Raw genomic sequence first — 27,025 nt, 5'->3', positions numbered from 1 at the left:
AGTCTGCTGAGTCCAATTCTGGTCGGTTCATTCTGTAAGGAATGCGTGGAAAGGGTAGGACCCAAATGCAGATTACAAAACAAAGTAACAAGGTCTAGAAACAAAAACGAGCTTTATTCTAAAAGCTGAACAATAGCATGGCATGAAACACATAGGTTCTACAGAAACTGACCGTGACCAACATGGTGGGAGACAGGAGAAACAAACAATGAACCGACAAGGCACACAGGGGAAGACAAGACTAAATACAGAGAGGGGTAATCACAAGACGAGACACAGCTGGGGTAAGGGAGGCAGAAACACAAGGGCAACAGGTGAACACAATCAAACAATCAGACACACCAGGGAAACTAAGACAGGAAGGCAAACACAGGAAGAAGGAACAGAGAAGACACAAGGAGGAAAACATTTCAAAACAAAACAGGAAACCAGAGACAGAAAAAGACAAGACAAAACACAACACAGACAGATCGTGACAGTCAGTGATTTTGATGTAAAGTAAATCCTACATCACAAGCCACCTTCAAAACATAAGCATCAAAGTTTACTCTGCTGAGAGTTTTTTCTTTTCTGGAGAAACTATGATCCATAATTGGTAAAAATAAAGAAGAAAAAAATATTTTGCTGAGTTTTTGTTAGGAAAGCCTTTGAAAGAGGGTGAAAACTGAATTGTGCGCTATTGAGGATGATTTCAAAGCTGCTTTTTTGTATGGTCAGCACATGTGAGAGGTCTTTTATCCTTCTGAAAAGCTGGAGGAATGAGGACTGAGATCCTTATTGTCTGTCCACCGCTCCTTTAGTGTGAGGGAGGTCACGCATAAGGACTGGTACACACACACAAACATGCACACACAAACACAGACACTCTAAGAGCTCAGGCAGCTTATGCTGCATTTACTATCAGGGATGAAAGTGAAGGTTGCAGCAGAGTTGGGATTGAAAAGTTGTTTGTGTTTGCTGTGGTGTGTGTGTGCGATTTTGTACTTGCACCCACTAAGTGAAGAGTCAACTTTGCCTACAGGCTTTTTGGCAGATACATGAGCTCTGATTATATTATGTGTCCTCACCTCAACATGTTGAAGTGTTGAACTTTTCACCTCTGCTAGGTTTTAGCACCATGTCAGCTTACCAAGAGATGTATTCTAACATACAGCTGAACACTTACAATATTCATACGTAGAAGGGCAGGGAATCATTTCCCTCTTTATGATGCTATTTATGATATAACTGTTATAGTGCAGGATTGTTTAAAGAGTAGTACAACCTTCTTTTGCACAAGGTCTGAAAAGCTATGCCCTGCTGCCGTTCATGAGCTCTACAATGATGGAGGTGAAATGCTCTGCTGTATGTGCTTTTAACAACCTTACAGCTCCAGCATTTAAGAAACAGCCTTTAAATTGTGCTCAATAGAACTAAATGATATTTCCTTTCTGACACCCTACACATTACGTCCTTGCGACAGTACTCCACCTCTTCATTTCCCTCTGCCAGCAAAACACTCAGACAGTTAGCTCAGCACTCACAGAAAATTCCATGCATACTTAGGCATTGTTTATTACACAAAAGATCCCATCACCTTATCTTTTATTCAAGTTTTACAATGCCATCATTATTTCCTTTCATTATCGCAGAGCTCAGTCCTTTTCCCCCTGCAGGTGGGTAAATTAGCCACACAAAGCATCATCCAGCCTGTCTGCTTGCAGAGTGGCAGCTATTGAGAAGTTCTATTAGCCAAGCACCGACATGATCATTTACTCTGCTAACGCCTCCTTAACAACACTGATTGGCTGGCATGCATTAAATCCTCAGGCTGATGTGCACAGGCGAGAAGAAAATACAGTTAAACAAAGGGACAATTGAATCTAATTGTAGAGCACATGAAAAAGATTGTCTCGTAAATAAAGAAAGATATAATATTGTATGGTGTTCCTTTTTTTGTATCTGTAAATATTCTGCAGCAGATGTGTTGGGAACAAAGTGCACATTGGAAATAATTAAAACACTTCTTCTTCATTACAGTTATACAGTAATTGCCCCCTTGGGTCACACAATTTTCCCTCATAGTTTCCTTTCAGAGTTTTAAAAGAATATTGGACTCAGCTTTTGTGCTTAAATAGCCTTTCCAACACACACATTATTTCCATAGTGACAGTTCGTTCCCACTTAATATAAAATATAATTTAGTCATTATTACCTAATCAATTCAGGAAGGTATAAGGGTTTTTCAATGACATATTTACAAAGAAACAACAAAATATCTTTAGAAAGTGAACAGGATGGACAACATGTATTAAAGGTCCCTTATTATAATGTTTTTCATCAATATATTATAGGTCTCAGATAAATACAAAACATGTCTCTGAAGTGTTTGGCTCCAAATACCAAACAGATCATAGCAGCATCCCATTATCCCCTCTGTTTCAGCCCTGTTTCAAAAGTGCTGATTCTCTGTCTGTTACTTTAGATGAAAATAAGGAGCCACTCCCCACGCCCCTCCAGTGTTAATTTTGGCAGCTGTTTTTGATTTAGTCTTAGTCTTAGTCTTTAGACGAAAATGGTTATTAGTTTTAGTCACATTTTAGTCATTTCTATCCTTCATAGTTTTAGTCTAGTTTTAGTCGACGAAAACTCAAAACGTTTTAGTCTAGTTTTAGTCGACGAAAACTCAAAACGTTTTAGTCTACTTTTAGTCGATGAAAAATTACATTTTAGTCAACTTTTAGTCAAAATGTTTTCTCTCTTTAAACCAATTCAGTTCGGCAAATACAGGAATCTGACATTGTAATCAAGGTGACAGCATCAAGTGTTGAAATTCGTAAAGCAACATTTCACTCTCTTAACACTTTACTTGTGTAATATCTAGGGATGGGTATCGTTAAGGTTTTCTACAGTACTACTAGTCTTATCAATACTGCTTATCGATCCGGTACTTTAACGGTATTCTTGTATTTACTTTTTGTTATTTTTTAAAGGAAAAAACTAACAAATTGTTAACCGAATTAATTGCTTTATTTAAATGTGAAATAAATGAAATATGTATAATTATGTTAAAATATTGTACTGTACTTGAGTAAAATGTTGAGGTACTTGTACTTTACTGGAGTATTTAAATGTTTTGCTACTGTGTACTTCTACTCCACTACAGTTCATAGTTAAATGGTGTACTTCTACTCCACTACATGTATTTAATACCTTTAGTCACTTTACAGATGTGGATGAATGATGTGAAATATAATCAAGTGTTAACTCAGACTTTAGTAAATTCACAAGCTACCCTGTAGTATACAAAGTCCTTCAAACTAGCTGCACCTTTACTAGCTTTGAGAACACTTTAATGATCAATCATTATAAAACATATCATATTATTCTGAAATGGACCAATCTGCACAATCACTACTTTTACTGTCGCTACTTTAAATATATTTTGATGATCATACTTTGACTTGAGGAACTCTTCCTACACTATGGTATTTTTTTACTTAGCTACAAGATCTGAGTACTTCTCCCACCTCTGCACACCTGATGTGATAACGTTACTCGTAATTGGGGCAACAGAGCTACGAGTTAAGGAAGTCGAAAATTGTGCATTTCTCCGACTGAATATGACGCCTTTTGGCCGGCTGTTTGGACAGACTACTCTACTCGTGTCAACGCGCTAACGCGAAAACATGGCAAACGAGCTTTGTCCACATTGAGTCTTGTAGAGTGTCTCTATACTCTCTGAACGCTCCGTCCCCGGCAGATCTCTGCCGCTGCAGCGTGTCTGTTAGGCCCCGCCCCCCGCACACAGAGAGAGAGGGAGATCGCTCTTCTGGAGTGAAGAGAGCGGAAATAATGATATTGCAAGTTAGAAATGTAAGATGCATTTTGACAGACAAGACGGACTTGGGGGGAAATACCCTGCATTTTGAATGTCCGATAGTCCACCATTAACACCTTAGTCCCGTCTCGTCTCGTCAACGAAAACTAAATACACATTTCGTCAAATTTTCGTTATCAAGAATCTATTTTTAGCTCGTCATCGTTTCGTCTTAGTCATGTAAAAAAGGTCGTTGACGAACATTTTTCGTCATAGTTTTCGTTGACGAAATTAACACTGCGCCCCTCTGAGAGATATTTGGTTAAAAAGAACACAATGGTGCTCTAGGATGAGATTCAGGTGATAAGGTGGGGGGGGGGGGGGGGGGGGGGTTACCTTGGTTGGTGATTGGCTAATGGTTACACAAGCCAACAAATCGTTATGACATCATAAAGTGTCCAAAATCTGATCAGCTCATTTTCAGACAGGTTTTTATATAAATGGGTCAGGACAAAAAGTGAGTGAATCTTTTTTCCTGAAACTTTCCGAATCTCTTTACACAGAGGGGACACATGTTTATGTATAAAGGACATTCAAAAGTGGATTTTGCATGATAGGTCCCCTTTAATATAATTGTGTATTTTGTGCAGGTGGGAACAAACTCAAGGGACAGCAGTTCCGTCTGGACTGGGCCTGGATCTCTCTGGAGAGAGAGTACTACGTGGTGGACGAGGAGGACAAGTTCCTCGAGGTGGTGCTCAGGCGGAGAGGATACCTGGGAGAGACCTCTTTCATCGGTGAGTCTGTTGTTTTTCTGTCTCTCTCACTGCTTTTTGTTCTGGCGGGATGGCTCTTGGGACAGCAAGCATGATCAGTCATTCAATCTGTCAGCACAACACTCTGGGCTGGACTGAAATATCAGATTGATCTTCTCTTTCTGTTTCCTAGCTTTCATCGTACCTTCAATACTGTACATTAGTGTTAATATCCGTTTTTTGTTGGTTCTACTTACCCTTATTCTTGTGTGCAACAAGCATAAAGAAAAAGTTTGCATAAAATAAAGTTTATGGAGTTCAAGGAAAGAACAACCTGAACCTTATTTTTCCACTTTTTAGTTTGTGTGAAGGTGAATAGTGTGCACAATGTGGTCATTTGCTTCCCCGCAGTGCTTTATTTACTTATCTTTTACCTGGAGTGCTGCACATACACACATAGAGACCAAATGTATTTTCCAACAGTTGGAGCCAAAAAGCAATTGCAACGTTTTCCTCTCAACACACACTGTAACCAGATTTATCCTCTAAGTCCTCTAATTCTGTTTGGCCTTGGGCCTTTTATGAGAATACTTTTGTATTATGAGTTTGAGGGAGCTAGATGAGATAGTTCTTAGGTCTATGTGGTGCCCTGTGCAGAGGTTTCAGCCCATACAAGAAAAACAATGTCATGGAAAGTATTTCTGCTAAAATACTGTTTTGAAGCAAGCCATATTTGTTGTGGAAGGGCAAATGGTTTGTCACTGTAAGGATATGAAATAGGCATCCAAAGAAATATGTCAAAAAAATGCATCAAGCCGTGGATACAACAAAATACTCAAAGAAATCTCATCGAAAAAGAGCATTAACGGCTGTGAAATCACTGAGCTTAGATCAAGTCAGTGATAAAATGACATCATTCGTGTCACCATTAACAGAACTGTCACATCATCATCTCCTTGTCTCTATGTAAAGCAGAATTGTAAACATGAATGAGTGTTGATCTGTTATATTAGTTTTCCTCGGAGGACCCTAAGGGCTCTAACACAAAAAATCAACAGTCAGTTCGTTTAGCGGTGAATGGTGGCTAACTGCTGCGTACAGTTTGACTAGCATTGTTAATTTAATTCTCTCTCATGCACAAAACCTAGTTGTTGGTTGCATTTTATTCAGTGTGTAGACATTTTTTTGACAATACACAGGAGGCAAAGTTAGTTGACTTTGTGTAGCTAGTTCAGGTAGTAGGTGAATCATGCCCCTAATTATAATAACAATTTTAATGAAAGTACGATCAGACCACATTTAAATACTCTGAATGTAGCATCTGTTACATTTTATTCCAAATTAGAACTGATTTGTTCTTTAAATTGAGCTTACCAACGATCTTAAGTTCTTCATTTGCCTTAGTCAGATGTCAGTGACTACCCTTAAGCATATGAGTAGAATGAGACACTTTACATATTTAGACAGAACAATCAGTGGCTCATCAGCAAACTCAAAAACAAAGTCATCATCATTCTGGCTGCAGCGCTCATTACTGTACAAAACACAGAGTGGGCAGTGAACACGCTGCTAGCTCTGTGCCGCTCAAATCTCCAACCCTGACAGCTACACAAACAAGGATGTCATACTTTTCAATATGTTATTTGACCAGCAGATGGAGGTGATTTAATGTAGGAAACCCACTATGTTTTTAGTGCTTACGTCTGAGTGTTTGTGCTGATGCAAAGGTTAAAAGCATGATGCTGGTGTGGTCCCTGAACGCTCCTCTTGGCCCTGACTTTGTCGTGCTGCAGCTCGTTCGCTCTGAGAGAAGCAGCAGCAGTAAGCAGCTTTTACTCACTCCCTTCTCTCATCATCATTCTGATCCCTTTTAATCGCCGGGTCAGGTAGCATCACAGAGGAGCAGTTGATGTAAGCTTTAAGACTTATCTACCTGTGTGTGTGCCGATGTGTGTGTGTGTGTATGCACATGTGAATGTTGTATGTGATTCCTCTCGGGAAGTGTATCTGTCGAGCACACATGAAAGCTTGCGTTCAGACTCTCATCTCTTTGCACAGTCGGTGTGTGAGCACCTGGTTATCTCTGACCTCACACACAACACATGCTCACACACTCACTTTCAAGACCTCCTTTTGAATGAATGACTGGTAGACAGAAATGCATCAGTGTGAAAGTGCTTTCCTTCAAGGCGGACGTAGATACAAGATTTTGGGCTGAGGCATATTTACGGATAAGTGGCAGAAGTTAAAGAGAGGGAATATTTGCTTTTAAGCTCAAGGAAAATGTTGGATACACTCAAACACAGAATTAAACCAAATTCACCCTGACAGTGTTTTTTTAAATAGATTGTATGTACGCTTTATGTATGTATCTCTGTGTGTTTCTCTGTCTATACGCCTAGTGTAGACCGGTCAGGCACTGATGATGAAATACAATCTAGTTTAGGGCAACACAGAATGAAAAGCAGAAACTGATCGAAGTCTAATAACTTTCATAGATTTCAATTTGCTGGGCTGGTGAACAGAAGAATGGAGCAAATGAACCAATAACAGAGTGGCAATATACTCCGGGTGGACAAAATAACAGGAACACCATACAACACAATCCAATACGCCCACTATAATGGCGGTATTGGATTGATGTTTGGTGTCAATTGAACACTATATAAGGGTGTAGTTTGTGACAGTGTTTAGCAAATATCTCATTTAGAGTCACGGGCCGTCTCCACGGCAGCGTTAAAAAAATCTTGGAGGTGGGCGTATCTGAAGCTTGGGGATTTTTTTGCGATCAACCAATCACATGAATCTCCCGCCCGCGACATACGAAGCCAAAAAGCCCGAAGTAAACTGGATATAAACTCCCCAAAACAGGCGAAAACATACCACTGTCTCTGCCACCTCCCTCCATGCCTGGCTCCTCCGGTTTATATCCCGGTAGGTCTGGTCATAAAGCACCGGGTGATTGATTCGCTACCGCTAATTTCTCCTCCATTTTTTGGAATATGAGGAAATGATCTGCGGTATGTCTCTCCCAGCATACACGCCGTTTGATTGGCTAGAGCTTGAACTGTCAGATTTGCGTACACGGGATTTGATTGGCTGACGCTTCCTCCTCAGCTTCAAAAGTTGAACATTGTTCAACTTTGGATCTTGAAAATCCTGAGAATCTCCGCTCGCCTGCCCACAATGCATTTCGGCGAAAGCGAAAAAAAGTGACGTCACCCCATTCAAAGTGAATGGGCAGAAGCGTTTCAAGATTTTTTAACGCTGCCGTGGAGACGGCCCGTCAGTGTTGTTAAGGCTCTCCTTGTGTTCATCTTTCACGTGTTTCGTCTAACCATAACGATTTATTTGTATTCTTTGTTACACAATAACTTTACGTGAAGGATTTTGTAGAAAGCCCTATTTATAATGTGCATTAGGGCTGCTCGATTATGGCAAAGATCATAATCTCGATTATTTGGGTCAATAATTGATATCACGATTATTAAAAACGATTATCCATTTACTTTGAAAACATCAATTTATTGGAGAAAAAAAATGTGAACAGTATGTTTTTAACAGTTGATTACCCTGAACTTTAAGTATAATTCAACTGAAAAAACAATTTAAAAAAAAGTAATTTGAAAAAAAAAAAGAAATAATAATAATAAAAAAATAATCGTTTTATTTCGATTACGTTGTTTTCGTAATCGTTGCAAGCCATAATCGTAATTGCGATTAAAATACGATTATTTGAGCAGCCCTAATGTGCATCATTTTCGAAATTGTTGATTGTAAGTAAACATGAAATCTAAAACATACAGATGATCAGAGATGAAGTCTCTGCCCAAAACCGATTTGACCCACCTGATTTGGGATTGGCTGTGATTTTTCAAAATTCAGTTTGAACTAGTTTGGTTTGAATCAGGTCGATTCACTATATTTCTCCATTTATGATCAATCGTTTGTGAAGTGTGCTAAGATAATAATAACACTACACAATCAGAGCAATAAAGAGAGAAGTAAAACCCTGTAATTCTTGTCAGAAAAGAAAGGAAAAAATAAAAAAGGTTGATACTGAACGTACAGGTAGATAGACAGATCACATTAGATCAGACAGGCCATGTGTCATGTATGGAAACATGGATAAAAAACACCCAGCGATGTTGTTGCTCCCTTAGTTGTAAGGGTTAGCTGATGAAAGCAGTTTTGCTGTACCAGTCAACGGCGGAGGAGAGCTGTTACACATGCTCCATCTCCACAGGAAGTGGAGAGAGGATCAGTGAAGGAGGAAAGCAGAGATAAGATCAAGGTTCAGAAATGCCCCTGCAACGCAGAGCTCCTGCAGAAACGGCTGGACAAGAGCATGGGATCAGATAGGATTTTTCTACCCCTGTTTTCAAGCTTACTCTCAAAGATGAGACCAACCGTTAGCTTTTTTGTAATGGGTGTTTTTCCTCCCATTACCGGTTGAGTCCTTTTTATTCCATTCTGTAACTTAATCTCCTTTGACACTGACTTTTCCATCCACTTCCTCTGTTTTACCTTCTTTCCTTTTCATCCCTAATCTCTTCTCACCTCATTTTACCGTATAGGTCATTTTGCTTCTAACCTGCTTTTCCTCATCAAAGACACTATGTCGCTTCTTCCTCCTCCCTTACTGCCTTACAGCACTCGGTCTGTGCCATAGGCTTTCTAGCGTTCTTCCTCCACCCACTCCCCGTTTGTCATTTGTCTTGGATCTACCTTCTTCACTCCTGTCTGTCTCACTCCAGCGCATCACTTGTTTGCCAACTGTTCTTGCTCTTTCTATTTTCCCACTTCCTTGTGTGCGATCTGCAAGTGGTGTTCAACCATTTCAGTGTGTATCCTCTGGTTATTCTCCTATTGTGTATTGGTATAGTCACATCTTCTTGCTCTATTTCCCCCAAGATACTCATCCTCTCCACATTTTTCCTTTCATTTTTGCCATTCCTCTGTTGAGTATTATGAGAAACCCCATAGGGAAACAAGATAGAGATGAATTGTCATCCTCCTTTTCCCCCCCTGCCTATGTCAAAGCACACTAAGACAGTTATTGTTGTAATTTTCTGGTCAGTCCTTGCTCAAAGAGATCATTTGAGGATTGTTAACAAGGTTTACATTCCCCAGGTTGTATTCCTCATTATCTTTGCCGAACTGAGGTGAGATGATTTAATACGAGAATAGAAGGTGTTGCACCTCTGAATCTCTTTTTTTTAAATCTCCACCTTAGCTGCTTTGATAAGGAATAACCGTTATGGTATAATGAGCATGATGGTTCCTACAATCGACACTTTCCTACAATCGACTCTTCATAATGAATTGTATAAACTACATCCAGCCAAACTTAACTGTTTGCAGATTTTGCTTTCATCAATGAAACAAACTACAATAAAGGAAAGCTGTAGCAGCTATAAACAGAATGTGTGAGTATTGTGTGTTTGTGTGTGTTATGGAAAAGAACACAAGGGAATGTGTTGAAGAAGATAATCTTAGAGATACAAATACCTCTGCTGGGTGAAACCCCCCAGCTGTGAAGGAACCCCAGTGCAACCCCAGGCAATGCGTGTCCTTCCCCTCCAGGGGGTCCGGGAAAGGTGGCTGGATGAGACCCTCTGAAGATCAAAACTCCCTTTTTCCTGGCATGTGCGTGCGTGCGTGCATGCGTGCGTGCGTGCGTGCGTGCGTGTGTGCTATTTGATATGGATCAATTGATTGTCAGGATCTCTATGAATATGAGATTTGATGCGTATGAGTCGTCTGTAATTGCCTCTCTGTAAAGTAGTCTTCATTGATAGTGGCAGAGTCGGCTATTAAAAGATCTCTCTCAGTTTATTGATCCTCTGCAAAAATATAAACCTGTTGCATGTTTGGATTTTGACTCTGGTCTACACGAAGATATCAAGACAGTTTCGACACACAATTCCATGAACTTTGCGATAGTCACGGTCTAGGTTTTTATTTATTGACCAGATGAACCTGCTTTCCGCGGAGCATCTTCAAACAAGCTGAAGTGTATACTTGTGCAAGAGAAATGTTCAAATCCAATGGCAGATAGCCATAACATGTACTACCAGAGGATAAACACTTTGAATCAGATCTTGGAAATGTGTCAAACATCTTAAACTTCATTTTAGTGTCATGTTAGGTGAGAAACAGGAGTTCAGTTTTGTTTGCCTCATCACTAATGATGCTCCATGATGTTAAATATAAAAGGTCTGATTAAGAACGCGGCTATTTAAAGGTGTTGTAAATTCACATTTTTGATGTACCTCATACAACTTGACCCAGATTAGAGGCCACTCAGCAAGTGAACCATGGGTAGTCCTGACTGAACTTCCATTAGTCATCGCTCAGATTTCCCAGAAAGACTTTCTACAGACCCCCAGGGACGTTGATTTTTGTTGTCTTGTAGCTGCGGTGAGCAATAGCAGCATCGTTAGCTCGTTCTGTGAAAATAAAAGCACAGAAGCAAAGACAGTTGAAAAATAACAATGCCTTTCCAAAAATGAAGAGAATGAGGGTGTCATATTTTTGAAATGCTGCTGGCTACTGATCATATCAAATGTGCGAGTTCAGTATTTCATTATTGTTGGCTGGTGTGACTATCAGTGAACACAAAAATGAACCCAGAAAGGCAGGACTTAGCACAAAAAAAACCTTAATTGCATTGTGATCAAATAAAATCACTGCTTCAGATATAGTCAAATCGATTCTGTGAATTTTTAAGCGTGTGTATGATTATTGTCAGCTTTTTTTTTCCACACAATACTCAGATCTTTTTAATTGTGTGTATGACATAATGTATCCAGTCTCATCTGCTTGTCGTTGTCACCTTCTTTTTTTTCCTGTGTGTCTTAAAAGGGAAAACAAATCCTTTCATATTTACAGTCACAAGCATCAGCCTGGCATGGCTCTGCTCACCTTGTTCTTGTGAGGCACTGTGAAAGCAGACAAAGGAATGTGTACAGCTCATTTCCAAATGTAATACATTATTGTATGGCTTCTGCCACCTGGCTTTCCTTGATGTGCGTTTGATGTGAAACCCAGTGGTACCAGTGAGCTCCGCTACTTTGAAGAAGGTGTGTTTATGAGCATCAATGTTAGATGGATCGTTGTGGAGTAGAACCACATGAAAGGCCTATTATAAATGAAATAGGAGACATTTGAAGAGAAAAGGAGACACGCACACATTTGCATGCATAGCCAACAACCATGGTAGCTAATCCATCTCAGTAAGGTGGGATATGCTTATTTAAACGCTTCAGTATCAAATTCATTTCACACATTCCTGAGGCCCTGTGAATGATCAGTGAAGAAATGTAGACGCAGCGCTCTTTTTCACACCACTCTGAACAACATTAAAGGGTGTGAATATCTTATCTGTTTTTCATCTGTTTCTCTCTTCTGCCTGTCACCCTTTAATGGTCGCTCTCTTTGTTTTGTCTTCACTTCTTTCTTGCTGTTTTTTGTCCGTTTTTTGTTCTTGCAATCTGGCCTGTTCTACTTTCCTCTTCCTTTTTGATGACTATCGCTCTCTGTATCTTTCAGGCATTGGCACCCAGGATGGTAGCGCGAAGAAGGACGAGGATTTCAAGGGTAAGTCCCAGAGGCAGGTCCAGTTCAACCCGGGGCAGACCACCGCCACGTGGAGGGTTCGGATACTGACTGATGGGAAGTACGAGCAGGCGGAGACCTTCCAGATTCTGCTCTCGGAGCCGGTGATGGGGGTGATGGAGTTCCCCGACACAGCAATAGTTGAGATCCTGGATCCTAGTGACGGTCAGTCCTGCATATATATCATGCCCTGAGTACACACATGGAGACCACTGAATATTGTATTGTTGTGAACATATGATGGAGCTTTTTCTCCACATTTAAATCGCAATAGACCATGAAGCTGAAATGCATTAATTCATTTTTGGCCCATTTATTCAGAATAATCTCCGTTTGTTCTGTCCTGGAAGTAACCATTTCTGGAGACTGAATACAGATGGAGAATATTAGGTGTTGGCAGCATCCAATTTATACAAGAGAGTTGCAAAGTTTCTGTTTTAGGTTCATATGGACTCAAACAAACAGATTACAAAGGATTGTATTGCATTGAGAACTTTTTTTGTATTGATTCATTCTGTATTCTCCATCATCTATGTGTCCCTATTCCATATGACATCCATTATTAAAAATCGAGATCAAACTAAGTGCCTCTACAGACAGACAATAAGATTGGAAAAAAAAAGGTAATAGACCATATTGAGGGTTTTGCACACCTCACCAGACAAATATAACAGAGACAGGGAAGTTTCTGACATTTATAATGCACACCACACAAAATCCCAACTGCCACTCAAGTATTCCTGTTAGACAACAATGAAAAATACACAGGCCTTTAGAGTATATCACATTTGTTGTGTGAAGCATCAGTCAACTTGGCACACACAGAATGACGAATTGTCAATATAACTGCTGTCTAGTGCAGATATACAGTCATGTCAAATCTATGGAGGCAAAGAAGAGAAATATGACATGACAGACAGTGAGATATGAGGTACGGATGATACATATTTCCAGTTTTTACACTCACTGGAAATACCGAATGCTTAATCTTAAAACCCAATTCAACAAAATTAGTAGAGGTATTTGTTTATTTATATGTCCATTATCCTCAGGCCAATTCAAAGAATGCAAGCTTAATATAATTGAACGTCGGTCAACCGCTAAAAGGTTTGCACAGGAGTGTCTTATGCAAAATCTCACAAAACTTCAGCCTTTTGCTTTCTCTCTTAAAAAAAGTTTATAATATGCCATTTTCACCGTCCTCTGTCTTTGTTGCTTTGCCTGCAAATTGAAATGTTAATGGCATATTGAGTAGTGCGACACACTCGCTGCTCTGCTCCATCAAGACCAGATTAACTCCTGTGCAGCTTTTACTTTCAGCTTTTGTATGCAAGGTCCCTTCCTCGAACCACCTTTTATATAATAATAGGTGAGCAACAAATATGTATACACCGAAGCCTCCATTATAGTGACTCACGCAACAGCTGCTCTCATCACTCTCCCTCTTTCATTTGCCTTATCATTCTTTCTCTTTCACCATTTCGTTATCTCTCTCTCTCCCCCTTCACATTCTCCTTCCTCAGTCTTTCCTCCCCTGTGGGTTAATTAGGGTGTGTGTGACTGTAGGAGCTGGTTTGTTTTCTATCATCTCCAGGGATTGTCTAATGTGACAGAGATGTGCCACTCTGTACTCTAATGGGCCAGTGAAGCTTTAGCTATGCCTGTGGCGTTAGCTGTACTCCAGCTTCTTCTCTAATGATGAAAACTGGCTTTGTCTGGTCTTCTGGTTGGCCTGGAGAAACCCTCTCTCCCTAGAGGATATGTCAGCTGGGGTAATAGCTTTAGAGAAGCAGAGACGATCGCTAAGCTTTAAAAAAAGAAAAGGTTTCAAAATTAAGGAGAGCGTAAAAAAGCTGAATTTCTTCTACCAGCGCGGACAGTCTGTGTTTGTGTGCACACATGCCTGGAGCTCTTTTTTTGTATTATTTTTTTTGCTTTAGTTATAAGAATGTGTGTTCTCCACCGCCCTTCTGTATTAGCCTGTTGCTCCTTCAATTAATAACGAGGAGTGGGCTTGTCCTGTAGCGCGGCTGCCTGTGGTGAACACACTTTCATTGCTGCTGCAGACACAAGCTTGGTTTAATTACTGGGTGTGATATCCAAGCGTTCTACAAAACTTTGTGGCTTTCTTCATATATAATCCATGCACAGTGCTGACAGAAGATGAAGGTAGCAGGCAGCCGGCTGTTTGACTGTTAGCTGCAAGCAGTACCAGCATCCTGCTGGAGTCAGTTATCCTTTTCTAGCATCCTTTATAGCAGGGATACCAGTCGAGCTGACCCTGCTGCATGTTGTACCAAGGTTATTCAACTTAATGATGAAGAACTGTTTTATGCTTTGTCATTTTTGGTCTGAGATCGCAAGGCCAGCTGCAGTCAAGCACATCCTCGAGTAAATATAAGAGCTTTGTCTCAGTTAGGATGTAAAATCTCTTGACTAATGTAGGACGCATCAGGGGACTGTAATTGGTGTGTTTGCTGCTGCTCACTGTGAAAGAAAGTATTAAGTATGGAATCATCAATAATGGAGAACTTCTAGGCATAGAATTGAAAATAAATTGCAAGGCAACAGCAAGATCAGGTGCAAGTGTTTACTATTTCAACACAGAATGCAAAAGCATGTTTATTTTATCTTCCCATAAATGATTTAAAATAGGTGTGTGTTTTCCTTCTAGGATGTGAACTCGACTGTCAGAAAAAAAACTGCTTTTTTCATTCTCGGGTGGATTTAAAGGCATTAGAAAAGCCAAGTGTGAGGTGAAATGTGAATGAAAAATTAGGTTGTCCTCTATGTGTAGAGAGAGATGAAAATCAGGGTATAGCGGTGTGTGTGTGTGTGTGTGTGTGTGTGTGTGTGTGTGTGTGTGTGTGTGTGTGTGTGTGTGTGTGTGTGTGTGTGTGTGTGTGTGTGTGTGTGTGTGTGTGTGTGTGTGTGTGTGTGTGTGTGTGTGTGTGTGTGTGTGTGTGTGTGTGTGTGTGTGTGTGTGTGTGTGTGTGTGTGTGTGTGTGATAGGTAAGCAGTGAACCCTAATCCCCTGCTATGAGTCTCTGCACCCCCTGGGGAGTAACAGATTGTGGGCAGCCACAGAAGGGAGAAACGGAGGAAAAGGGAGAAGATAGAGGAGATAGAGAAGGAGATAGAGAACAATTTAGAGAGAGTTATCGTAAGAGAAGAGAAATCTTTGACCCCCTGCGGTGCATGAGATTGTCCTATGTTGATGACTCCATCCCAAAGAGTCATCTCAGGTGCTGATCTCTTTTCTCGCTGGTTCTTGAATCAAACATCCAAATCTGTTTTTCTTGCAGATTGTTCACACTCCAGTGCTTGCCATTTTTGTGCAAGTTTATGTTGCATACTGTAAGCAAGCCACAAGTGGCCTGAAGCCCCCATCATTCACTCATTCATCTCAAAGAGAAAAGGGGAGGGGGAACAAAGTAAAAGATCTGGGACGAGCTCAGTCCACTCTGCTAGTATTTTTATTGGTCCCTGTGCGTCTGTGGAAAATAACTCCAACTTTCTATTATGCCAGTAAGTTCTCTGTTTTGATAGATGATGCTTTCACCCGCTCTAAGTCTCTCTCTACTGTACATCACAAAGTCCTCTCACAGATGGAGAGAGGAGTAAAGAACCAGAGAAAAACAATGAGAAAGATGTTTTTCTGACCCCACTGTGTATTGGGGGAGTGGATGTGTCCAAACCTCCAGCTGAGTCCTCTGAGAGACTTGCATGTGCAAATGTGAGCGTCACACCAGGCAGGGAGAAACACTTCCACAGGGGTCTCTTTGAAGAGCACCTCTCGTTGCTTCAAACCCAAAAAATGTGATGGAGAGTTATTTTTGAATATGAATAAGCACACCACAGGACCACCACTGCAATACATCTGAATAAAAACATTTCAGCTACAGCTCACTAATGCAGAGCCAGAACAAAAGCCTGTTTCAGTATCGATGGCCTAGTTGTACTGTGGATTTTTTCAGATTGTTATACATATCATTACCCTTTCCTTTGTCCCTCTGACTCTGTCCACTCTCTTTTCTCCCCCAAACAGAGTCGACAGTGTTTTTCCCTGCACAGATCCACTCAGTGGAGGAAGATGTTGGAGAGCTGTTCATCCCGGTGCACCGCAGTGGAGACATCAGCGAGGAGCTCATGGTGGTCTGCTACACACAGCAGGGTATATACTTACCTTTTTTAACCTCATTGAACAAGATAATCCTCAGTGTAACTCACCTGCATACCAACTTGCTGTTTAGCCTGATAACATTAAATGGAGAATGTGTATTATTAAATTCTAAGTGAATAGTTTTTCACCACCTGTTATTTATTCACATATTAAAGTAAGATGTAAATGATACACTATTAAACCGATTTTATGTGCCTTGGATTATCATACTGTACTTCCAAAGAAATCCTAACATCATAAGACAACAGCAATAAATCAAGCTAACTTGTGCTTTAAGGATACAGTACAAAATAAAATTGGAGAATGATAGTATAAATCTTGTTGACATATGAAAATCACAGGTTGTGCTTTTAAATCTAGCGTCCATATTGTGTCAATGTGATGTTATGTGCATACAATTATTAAAAGGTTTTTAGTGGCTACACAACAGGTTCGATTTTGAGAAAACCTGCGAGGCTGGAATGTTCCTATTGTGTTCTAGCATTTAAACAGAAACAATGACATAATGAGCGCCAATTAAAGGACACACCATTATGGTTACAGTCATTATGACTACAGGAACAGAAAGGGTTTGTTTGTAAGTCCGATGTGCGCACTATCCTTCAAATTTACTCAACTACTTTTCACATTTGATTCATTGAAATCATTGAAAGATATATGATAATAAGTACTTAAATAAACTTTTTCCCTTAAAGTGGACCTATCATGCTATATTTGAATAATATAGTGTAGGACCATACCTATATAAGGCATATTTATACTTTTTTTTTTTTCAAAATACCAAACAGATCATGCATTTTAGCCATGCCTCATTTCGCTCAATTTGCACTGTTTTTGCAAGGGCTGATTATGTGAGAACAGCACCACCTACAGGCCTGGCATATACTCCTTATATTTATTATAGTGCTTTATCAATGAATCTCAAAGCACTTTACAAATACATGTAATGGTCATCTACTGTGGACAATACCCACAGGAGCAAGTTCAGGTCGGCTTTACAGACGCAGCGGGTTTCACCCCCTTGATCTGATAATCATTGCACAGCACACTGCGCAACACCGCCCATCTTCACACCTCAAAGTCATCGAGGCGCTTTTACAAGTACACATTGGTATCATACATGTACTGTGGACAATACCCACAGGAGCAAATTCGGGTGAAGTGTCTTGCCCAAGGACACAACGGCCTGACGCAGTGGCGGCGGGTTTCGAACTGGAGTTCCCCAACCCTTGATCTGATGATCAGACGCACAGACCACTGCGCCACCCGTCCACTGTATGTACTACAGCGTCTCCAGCGCTTTCGAACGGCAATGGCCGTGGCTGTCTCCTCCTGATTGGTGGAGTTGGCCCAATAGCCGTAGCGCCACTGTCCTGACGTCAGGACAGTGTTCAAATCTGGATCAGTTTTTATCAGATCCGTTGCAGCCCCTTTTTCAGAGATTTGGGTATGGAGAAAAATAGAGAGGGTTGTGTTTTCTGACACTTGGTGAGTTCCCTGGAACACCGGGGACACATATTCATGTATAAAAGACGTACAAAAGTGCATTTTGCATGATAGGTCCCCTGTACCTCAAGCAGAGCACTCATGTCTTTCCATTTCTTTCTAAACTCCTGTCACTGTCGTCTCTTCTTTTTCTGGTCCCTGTGAAGGTTCTGCTTCAGGGACGATTCCAACCACCGTCCTGTCTTACTCGGATTTCATCTCCCGCCCGGAGGAGCATGGCAGCGTCCTTCGCTTTGACAAGGGTGAGAGGGAGAAGCAGTGTCGCGTGGTGGTTATCGACGACTCTCTGTACGAGGGAGAAGAGAGCTTCAACGTCACTCTGTCACTGCCTGTCGGGGGGCGTCTGGGAAAGCACTACCCCACCTCCAAAGTCAACATCTTGGAAGACACGAATGATGGTAAGGCATGCTGATGCTCCCCCTATAGTTCTATTTATGTTATAGCCGATGAAAGATTATGATGAAGAAAGGCGGAGAATTATCTGTTTGATGTGTGTATGTCTAGGTCTTTAAGGTTAAAAAACACACAATATTGACACACACACAGTTGCCACTTTGCTAGACGTTCTGGCGAATTTCCTTCAGAGTCTTTATGTCACATATTTTCCTAATTAAGCTTGTTTACAGACAGGCTGTTGAGGCATGTTGAGAACACCCTGACATAGTCTCTTCACCCGCAGCAGACGCAGGGAATCACACTCCTGTCTCGCTGTCACACAGGCAATTTTTTATTAATGTCGGGACTCATACAGGGGTCCATTGGGACTACATTATGTAGACATGTCCCTGGTCTGTGTTTATCCTGTTACAACATTGTATGGACAAAGCAGATTACATCTCATGACAGGCACAGAAACAAGCAGAGGTTTTATCTAGGGACGGATAAGCCTGCTGGGAAATACTTATTGCAATATACAGGCATTCTCCCTTATCTCCATATTCTGCATTGATTTACTTAATAGACTAAGAAAGGATGAATGTTTCTGCTCCAGGTGTCTTGTTGAATTGCATTGTGACAGTAAAAGGGAGTAATACATTTTGGTCATATTCCTGCAATTTGAATAAGGGGTTGATGATAATATGATAACCTAATAGATCATGTCATAGAAGTCTTTCAACAGTGGAAGAAGATTAAATTGACCTACATCTAGTTCAACTCAGTGTAAATTGCCTTTATATATTATAATATATAATTTTGCTGTGCCCTGAATTCATTTGACATCATTCCTACTGCTCTCTTACCTTGTTCAATAGAAATTGAACGTACTATGAGTCATTATGTAGTGGGATATAGTTGTCTACTTTGAACTGCCATCCAAAATAAAAAAACTGTAACAATTCATCAGGCAGTGTTACGTACGTAGAGCAAGGAGAATAGTCATATCAGAAGCTTGTATTAATTCAGGCATATTGGTTTAAATTATGACTGGATTTAGTCAGGGGGAAAAAGTAAAAAAGTTAATTGCAAGTTTCTTCAGCATAACAACTTGTCGTGTGTGTGCCAGGGGGAAGTTAAAATGACTAAATATCTTTTGAAAAAATTAAGTCTCCTTACATATACAGTATAGAGTATTTCTCTTTTAGTTTCCATGTCATCAATTATTTGTGTCAGAGAGGACTTGTCATGCCAGTGTCAGACCGAAGACAACTCATTTATGTATACAAACAATTGTGCCAAATTGAATGTGTATGGGTGTGGTTGTGTGTGCATGGAGGCATCTGGGGGCTAGTTAACGAGAAACATGACACACTGTCTGATTGTTAGTATACTATCAGAACACTTCAGTCTTAGTGCTAAGTTCAAAGGAATGGAAAATGTGTTTGTGAAAACCCAACTCCAGTGAGAGATGATGTGTCATTTTTTGCCTCCCAGAGGACAATACAGTGTCTGGCAGTGCTCTAATACCTGCACCCTCCGTCACTTTAATACAGCCAACAACAACAACAGCCAGGGAAGAAACAACAGTTATAATGCTCTGTGTTTACTCGTGTGTATGGTGGTCTGCTGTGCATGCATGCTTATGTGTGTGTGGGTCTGTGTGTGTTAACGGTAGACCTCAAATCATGCATCAAAGGTAAGTGGTAAAAAAAAGCACTTGTAAAACTCCAAGTGTGACTGCTAGTGCTCTCCCTTGCCCCATTTTTCCTTCCCTCAGGTTAGAGTCAAGTTTAGTCCGCCGTTCTCCTTCCATCTATTTTTCCATTTTTCCACTACTCTCTCTCTCTCTCTCTCTCTCTCTCTCTCTCTCTCTCTCTCTCTCTCTCTCTCTCTCTCTCTCTCGCTCTCTCTCTCCCCCTCTCTCTCACCAAAAAACCCAGGGGTGTCTGCTAGATTTAGTTCTTTACCAGATTAAACTCTACAGTACCTGTCTCCCTGAGTGTTGTGCTCCGCATGGCTGCACCCTCTGACTCAAAGTGAGCGTTGTCATCTCCTTGCACCATGCCAAGGAGAAAGGACACTCAGTCTCTCTCAGTCGGGTGCATATGGCACCAGCTGAGTTTGTAAAATTGTAGATTAGCTCTGAGTATTTTTTTGGAAACCCAGTCCTTCATTTCAATATTAGGGCAGCGTTTCTGTTGGCCACACTCCCAAAGCAGCAGAATTGCTTGCCCATTGCTCGTTTGTACATTATGCCTTTGCTGAAGATACAAAAAAGCTGGGTTTTGAAACACTTCAGGAGAAATATTACCGCAGACTTCACACTCCTTTACCTATTGTCATTATTGGAAGCCCATTTCATTATTTAAAAGTATTTAAATTGTAAATGTTTAAAATACAAACATGCCGTCTTCTTACTTACATTTCATTTCCTCAATTAGCATATACGCCGCAAACTATAAGAACGTTTTTTTCTTTCAATATTTTCTCTAAACTCCTTTAATGTTGTTACATACAGAATACACATTCAATATGAAAAGGAGAAGAAAGGAAATAAATATGTCAATGATTTCCACATCAGCCTTAACTTAAATAAGAAACAAATTAATGTTTCTTGTTGCTCTAAATGCTAAAGTGCAAAATGTTGACTAATTTCATTACCTGCTTGCATTTTACCCATGGATAAAAACATGGTTAACATTTTAGTTTGTTTTTTTGAACCGTTTTTGGTCTCTTGGACTTCAAAGTAAAGCAGTGTTTACTTGCAAACTCTGGTGACACCTCGGTTGCATATGTTAAGACAAACAAAGAAATGGTAGATGTGTTTTAAAGGCCTAAAGCAGTAAAACTGTGCATAATATCACAATAAAAAAGAACCCTTTTTAAGAAAGATTAGACACAATTAGCATGATATATGTAGCAGAACATACAAACCCCACGCACCAATGGGAGGTTTATCACTTAAAAAAACATTATAAGTTCCAGGGGGATATTTCAAGACAATTTTGTTGGATTTTATTAGTCATCTCCTTCAAAAAGCAGGGGCCCTTTTTTAGAGGACAGCTGAGAATGCTCTATAAACTGTATTTAAAAGCACAGTGACACACAAATGGCTACAAACACCCACACATAGTAATTATCACTATTTGGCTCAACACCTTCCCCAGCCCTCACACACACTTCAGAGTGCTAAACCACAGGCGTGTTCCCAGAGGGCAGAGAGGATGCAGTTCTCACTCATCAGTCATCACTCAATTCCCTCTTGTGGTGTCGAGAATTTGTCGTCTCCGGGTGCAGTCAGGACATGTGTGATTTCAGACATGTATATTAGCACTCAAGCAGAAGTTTCCTCCTCGGGCATAAAAGGAATGTGTGCCAGATTGCTTACATATTGTTTACAGTTATGCTACATGTTTCCACTACAAAGGCAGGCATTAAAGCAATAATACTCATTAAACAAAAACACTTACCAGCCCACATACTGAATCAGAAAATATGGTGAGTTTTATCCATGTGTTTTTCCCACCTACACCATCTGTAATTTTCCTTTTATTGTGCCGTTGTGCAAATACTCAAATACTATTTGCATCACAGACCAGTGCAACATCTGTGAGTGTGTAACCAAGTGCGTGGGAGTAAAGGGTATTATAAACAGACAGATGCATTGAGTCTTTTGATAGCGAGAGAAGAAACAGGCTACACTTGATATGTGAGACTCACTGTGCCCTGAGCTGTCACTGGCGCTGTTCAAGTGAGATTCAAAATGTAACTTCAGTAAATGTTCTTATTTGCATATGTACACTATACTTAGGTTTTGTCATCTGGCCCAGATAAAGTATATAAAAAGTTCATCTATCAGTAAAGAAATATTCAGGAAAGGATAAAACTCTGCGTCTGATCACCACACGAAAAAATGTGATTACGCATTCTATTTTTGGATTATATGCCAGAATAAAAGAAAGGAGCCATGTGCAAGTGAGTGGCATCTTAAAAGGGAGACAGAGGAACTTTTATTCTGTCAGTTTTTTTGGACTTGACGGGGGGGTTTGTGAGAGATGAAGCTGTCAAATACACATTGGACTCCCTCCATTTTGCTGCCTCAGGAAACAATGCCAGTTCAAACAAACCTTTGAGCAGCCTAGGGGGCTGCTTTCTCTATGTCTCACCGTCTCACTATACCACATTCAGAGAAAGAGACACACGACACACACACACACACACACACACACACACACACACACACACACACACACACACACACACAAATATAGAGGCCTTGTTTTTTCAGTGCTAACTTGGTCTTTTTTTGTTCACAGTACTTAGTGGTTTCCGTCAAAAGAATGGTAACAATGAGGTGGGATGAGAGGCCAGGAAAGGTTGAAAGGTCACGCTCCCCTGCAGTTAAACTTCAGACTAATGGGCTGTCGCTGTTTGACCTCTGTGTCCGGCTGCTGGCTTTACAAATAGATCCTGTCAGACTACGGGTGGCTTTCTGAAAACCCTAATGCTACCACAGGTGCACTCATAAGTAGAGGAGACAAGTAATGTTAACATTAAACGAAAAGTAGAATAACAGTGTCAATTAAAATTATGATATGGAGTTTGAGTTAAGTTTCAAAGCAACATGAGATAATTAAGGGAGCAATAAAAAGGTTAACTCACGTGTGCCCAAATGTGAACTGATCAGTCTGGAATTCATGTAAAAATTACAGGATTTGAAAGGGCCCATGCCATGGCCATTTCCACTGATCATAATTCCATTGTTGAGGTCTACTAGAATAGATTTATATTGTGCAATTTTCCAAACTCACATTGGTTTCTCATACAGCATCTCTGTAAACTACGTGTATTCACTGAATTTCACCCTCTGCCTTTAACGGCTCGTTGTAGCTCCAATAGCTCCAGCCCCAACCCTCCCTGTGAGCACAGTGTGCTCTGATTGGTCGGGACGTTGTGAATCGCGCTGAGCTCCGTGGAGGTGTTGTTTCCTTGTTTAGCGATACACAGCCAAACACAGCCAAACTCATCCTGAGCACACACAAAGTCACAGCCGAAGTAAAAACAATAAGTGTGGCTTGATATTGAGTAAGAAAAAGGTTGATAAACGCTGTGAGAATGGGTCTGCAGAGAGAATCTCGCCGCGATCCCAACTGTCTGTTATCAGCCTGCAGCCAGGGAGGAGAAATCAGCACATCAGAGCTGCCTGCACTGAGTGTGTGTGTGTGAGGAAGTCCGTGGATTGGTCAATTTGGACTAATCAGCGGGGGCTTAACGTAACGGCTCCGCGGACGTAACGTAACGGCTCCACGAAATGGAAGAATCAAATGGGCAGTGACGTATCTCCAACAAGGCGTTTTGGGGAGGTATTTTCTGTGTTAGAGTTTTACTCGCTACAGGGTGTACTTTGAGGGTTTTGACTCTGCACACCGTTTACATGCATAAAAACCTTCATAACACACAAGGGGACGGGTAATAACCGGAAAAGCATGACATGGGACCTTTAAAAGATTAAACAAATGCTTCACATTTATTTTTCCCTTTTTCTACAGCTCCAGTGTTTTACTTTGGAGAGGTGGAGTATCATGTGGATGAGAGTGATGGATACGTGGAGGTCAAAGTGTGGAGGACAGGGACAGATCTGTCCAAGACGGCCTCCGCCACCGTGCGCTCTCGCAAGGCCGAGCCTGTCTCTGCAGAAGGTAATATACCGCTAATAGAAAAGTGTTGCTTGTGATTGATCGGAATCTTTGAAATTGCAGATAAGATCTCTCTGCATTCTGCCCATTTAACCTTTTCCCGTCCTTTCAACCCCTCTCTGTCCTTCCTCTAGCCGGTATTGACTACGTGGGCATCAGTCTTAACCTGGATTTCGCTCCGGGCGTCAGCATGCAGACCTTCAGAGTCACCATTCTGGATGACCTGGGACAACCAGAGCTGGAGGGCATTGAGAGCTTTGAGCTTGTCCTCCGTATGCCAGTGAACGGCATTCTGGGGGAACCTGGGATGGCTACAGTCTTCATCAATGACTCTGTGTCTGACTGTGAGAGACTTTGTTTACCTCTCCTCATTTCAGTTGAAGGTCCTGACAATTTAAAACAGGCATTCATGGGCCCCAGAGGATGAATCCTACTAAACGTGGGGATTCCCATACTTTTCTTTAAGCTGCAACACTAAATACCTTGACTGTATTAGGTGAAGACAGCCATGGTGCCAAGGAGATTAATCTAAATGAGTTTCATGATAATATCCTGCTAAATATATTAAAATCTACTTGATGTATTTGTTCTAAATGCATGTCCCCCTCAGGATGAATTTAAATAACTTTGGTGAATTTAAAATGTTTACTTAACACCAGCACCAAAATTGTAATTTGTCTAATACTGATTTATGGTTTATAATATTCCCATCAACATCAGCTGTACTTTCTGTTTAATGCTAGTTAGCCATTGTTAGCTAAGACGCTAGACTCAAGTGGTTATTGTGTTAGCATTGTCATTGGGAGCATGTTCCTGACGTTAGCATTTAACTCAAGTCATCGCTGTGCCAAAGTATAGTCTCAAAGCTGCTAGCAATGCTGTAGACTCTTGTATTTATGTATTAGCATGTTTTTAATTGTGTTTTTCTTGGTCAAACGCACAATATGAATACATTTATTAATAATAGTTAAGATAATTGCCTTAAGCATAGAAACTATATGAAAGACAAAGAACCATTGTCTGTTTTTTATCGTCAGACTTCTACACACTTCAATTTATCAGCCTAACTAAACACAACTTAACAATTAATTTCTCACTTTTCTTATACCTTGTATTCATAGTTAATCACATGATCAGTCGGTAAAAAATGTTGCGTGACATCTCTGTTATTTAATTTGCTTTCTTAAATCATGAGGTTCCATTAAATTCGGGTGATACAGCATAGGAAACATTATTACTTGCTTTTTCATATGTGATTGAACTACCTTTTTGACTGACAGTGCCGAAGGTCCAGTTTCGTGAGCTGGTGTACTCTGGAGAGGAGAGCGATGGTCAGCTCACAGCGACAGTGTACCGCAGCGGGGACATCACACACAGATCCACGGTGCGCTGTTACACCCGTCAGGGCTCGGCACAGGTCGCCTCCGACTTTAATGAGCGACCCAACACAGAAACATCTATAATTACTTTCCTACCAGGTATTTCCATAATCACAGTATGTGTAATATACTGTGTAATAAGTACGTCACATATTTTCTATCGTTCTTTGTTTTTATTCAGCTTGTGTCTTGAGAGTTAATCCTATTTGAATTCAACTAACAGCTCTTAACAATAAACAGTTTTTCTTCACACATTCTTTTTTTTAAATCAGCAGTGCCTTGCAGATGTCACAAGAGCTTGCAAGTTTATCTATTTTCCACACATTACCCGTCGCGCTGTCATCTTCAGCGTTTCCTTTAACACAATATGTGCAAACAGCTTCCAAAACTCAAGAGTAATTGAACTAATGTTACGTGTCTTCAAGTTATATAAATAGGTTGGAATATGCTGTAAAAAAATGTATGGGGGCTGATTCTATCATTATTTTTTACATTTCCTGTCATCCCCATCTTGCTGTTTGCTCTAGGAGAGGCAGAGAAGCCATGTATTTTGTCACTGGTTGACGACACGCTGTACGAGGAAGGAGAAGAGCTGCGGTTGGTCTTAGGAAACCCGAAGAGTGACTCACAGTTTGGCGCATCAGTGGGAGCTCTGAAGGAGACCCTGGTGAAAATCAAGGACACAGCTGACAGTAAGTTATATGAGAAGGGGGAGGAAAGTCAAACATGAAATATGGAAAAAATAAAAAGCAGGTTATCCAGTTTTTTATAATATGAATTGGTGAGTTGACAACTATAAAACATATGTCATAAACCTGAACACGTGATAAAACTGTAATTTTGACCAGCAGTATTAATTAACGTGATAATTAGTGATTTATGTCCATGCTGTGTTAACATTTTATTACATATATCTCCCTTTCTGTGCACCCCAGAACCAATCATACGTTTTTTGGAAACCAAGATGAGCGTAAGTGAACCGAAGGAAGCCGGCACCGTGGCAACTGTTAGGATCCCTGTGGTACGAGTGGGTGACACATCAAAGGTGTCAGTGGTTCGTGTTCACACTAAAGACGGGTCAGCTATCTCAGGGGAGGACTACTACCCTGTGTCTCAAGGTAAACCTTACACACAACATCTTATATATCTCAGGCAGTGTCTTAGTTACAGGGAAACATTGGAGACCAGTGGATCCATTCTGAAAGATCTAACACATCACCAGCATGGTTAGCGAAAGTTAATGTGATTTGCACTTTAAAAAATAATGCTGTTGACATTAAACATGTTCAACTCGTTTCTTAAACCTCAGTTACAGAACCATTAGATAAGAAATGCACATGATACATATCTTTTCTTCTTACCTGCGGTCTGCAGATATCATTCTGATTTATTACTGTTATGCATTTGCTGCAGCTACAGTAATAAGAGAAGTTTTGAAACAAGGCTCCCTATAGAAGTCTTGAGTTAATAAAAGTGGGCATAGGGATTTATTTTGGCGAGGGTCATTGATTTTTAATTTCATCCCAAGTGGGCAAAGGTCATTTCTGCAATAGTCCAGTGGAGGGTCATGTCATTTTTTATTGAATTTCAGTTTACCTCGTGCTTTGTCAGCAGGGTGAAATCTTTCTCTCCGTCCATTCAGCTTTTAGTGCAGTGAACCTTTTTCAGCCTAATCAAGGTTTGAAATATTTATATGAATATATTCAGTC

General features: G+C 40.5%; 1 protein-coding gene across 2 annotated transcripts in view; it reads left to right on the top strand.

Annotated features, from left to right (window-relative positions):
• Positions 1 to 27,025, top strand: part of LOC117490209 (FRAS1-related extracellular matrix protein 2-like) — a 62,525-nt gene that overhangs the window by 23,504 nt on the left and 11,996 nt on the right. For both annotated transcript variants that reach the window (XM_034139823.1, XM_034139824.1), the window contains exons 3-11: positions 4,450 to 4,596; positions 12,109 to 12,339; positions 16,223 to 16,348; positions 18,010 to 18,261; positions 23,791 to 23,940; positions 24,072 to 24,281; positions 25,218 to 25,415; positions 25,844 to 26,008; positions 26,252 to 26,434. In XM_034139823.1, the coding sequence (XP_033995714.1) occupies positions 4,450 to 4,596; positions 12,109 to 12,339; positions 16,223 to 16,348; positions 18,010 to 18,261; positions 23,791 to 23,940; positions 24,072 to 24,281; positions 25,218 to 25,415; positions 25,844 to 26,008; positions 26,252 to 26,434 (1,662 nt within the window). The remainder of the gene's footprint in view (positions 1 to 4,449; positions 4,597 to 12,108; positions 12,340 to 16,222; positions 16,349 to 18,009; positions 18,262 to 23,790; positions 23,941 to 24,071; positions 24,282 to 25,217; positions 25,416 to 25,843; positions 26,009 to 26,251; positions 26,435 to 27,025) is intronic.

The sequence above is a fragment of the Trematomus bernacchii genome, unplaced genomic scaffold (assembly GCF_902827165.1).
Source record: "Trematomus bernacchii unplaced genomic scaffold, fTreBer1.1, whole genome shotgun sequence".
NCBI lineage: Eukaryota > Metazoa > Chordata > Actinopteri > Perciformes > Nototheniidae > Trematomus > Trematomus bernacchii.
Note: the sequence above shows the minus strand (reverse complement) of the source record. Positions and strands in the feature narration are given on the sequence as shown.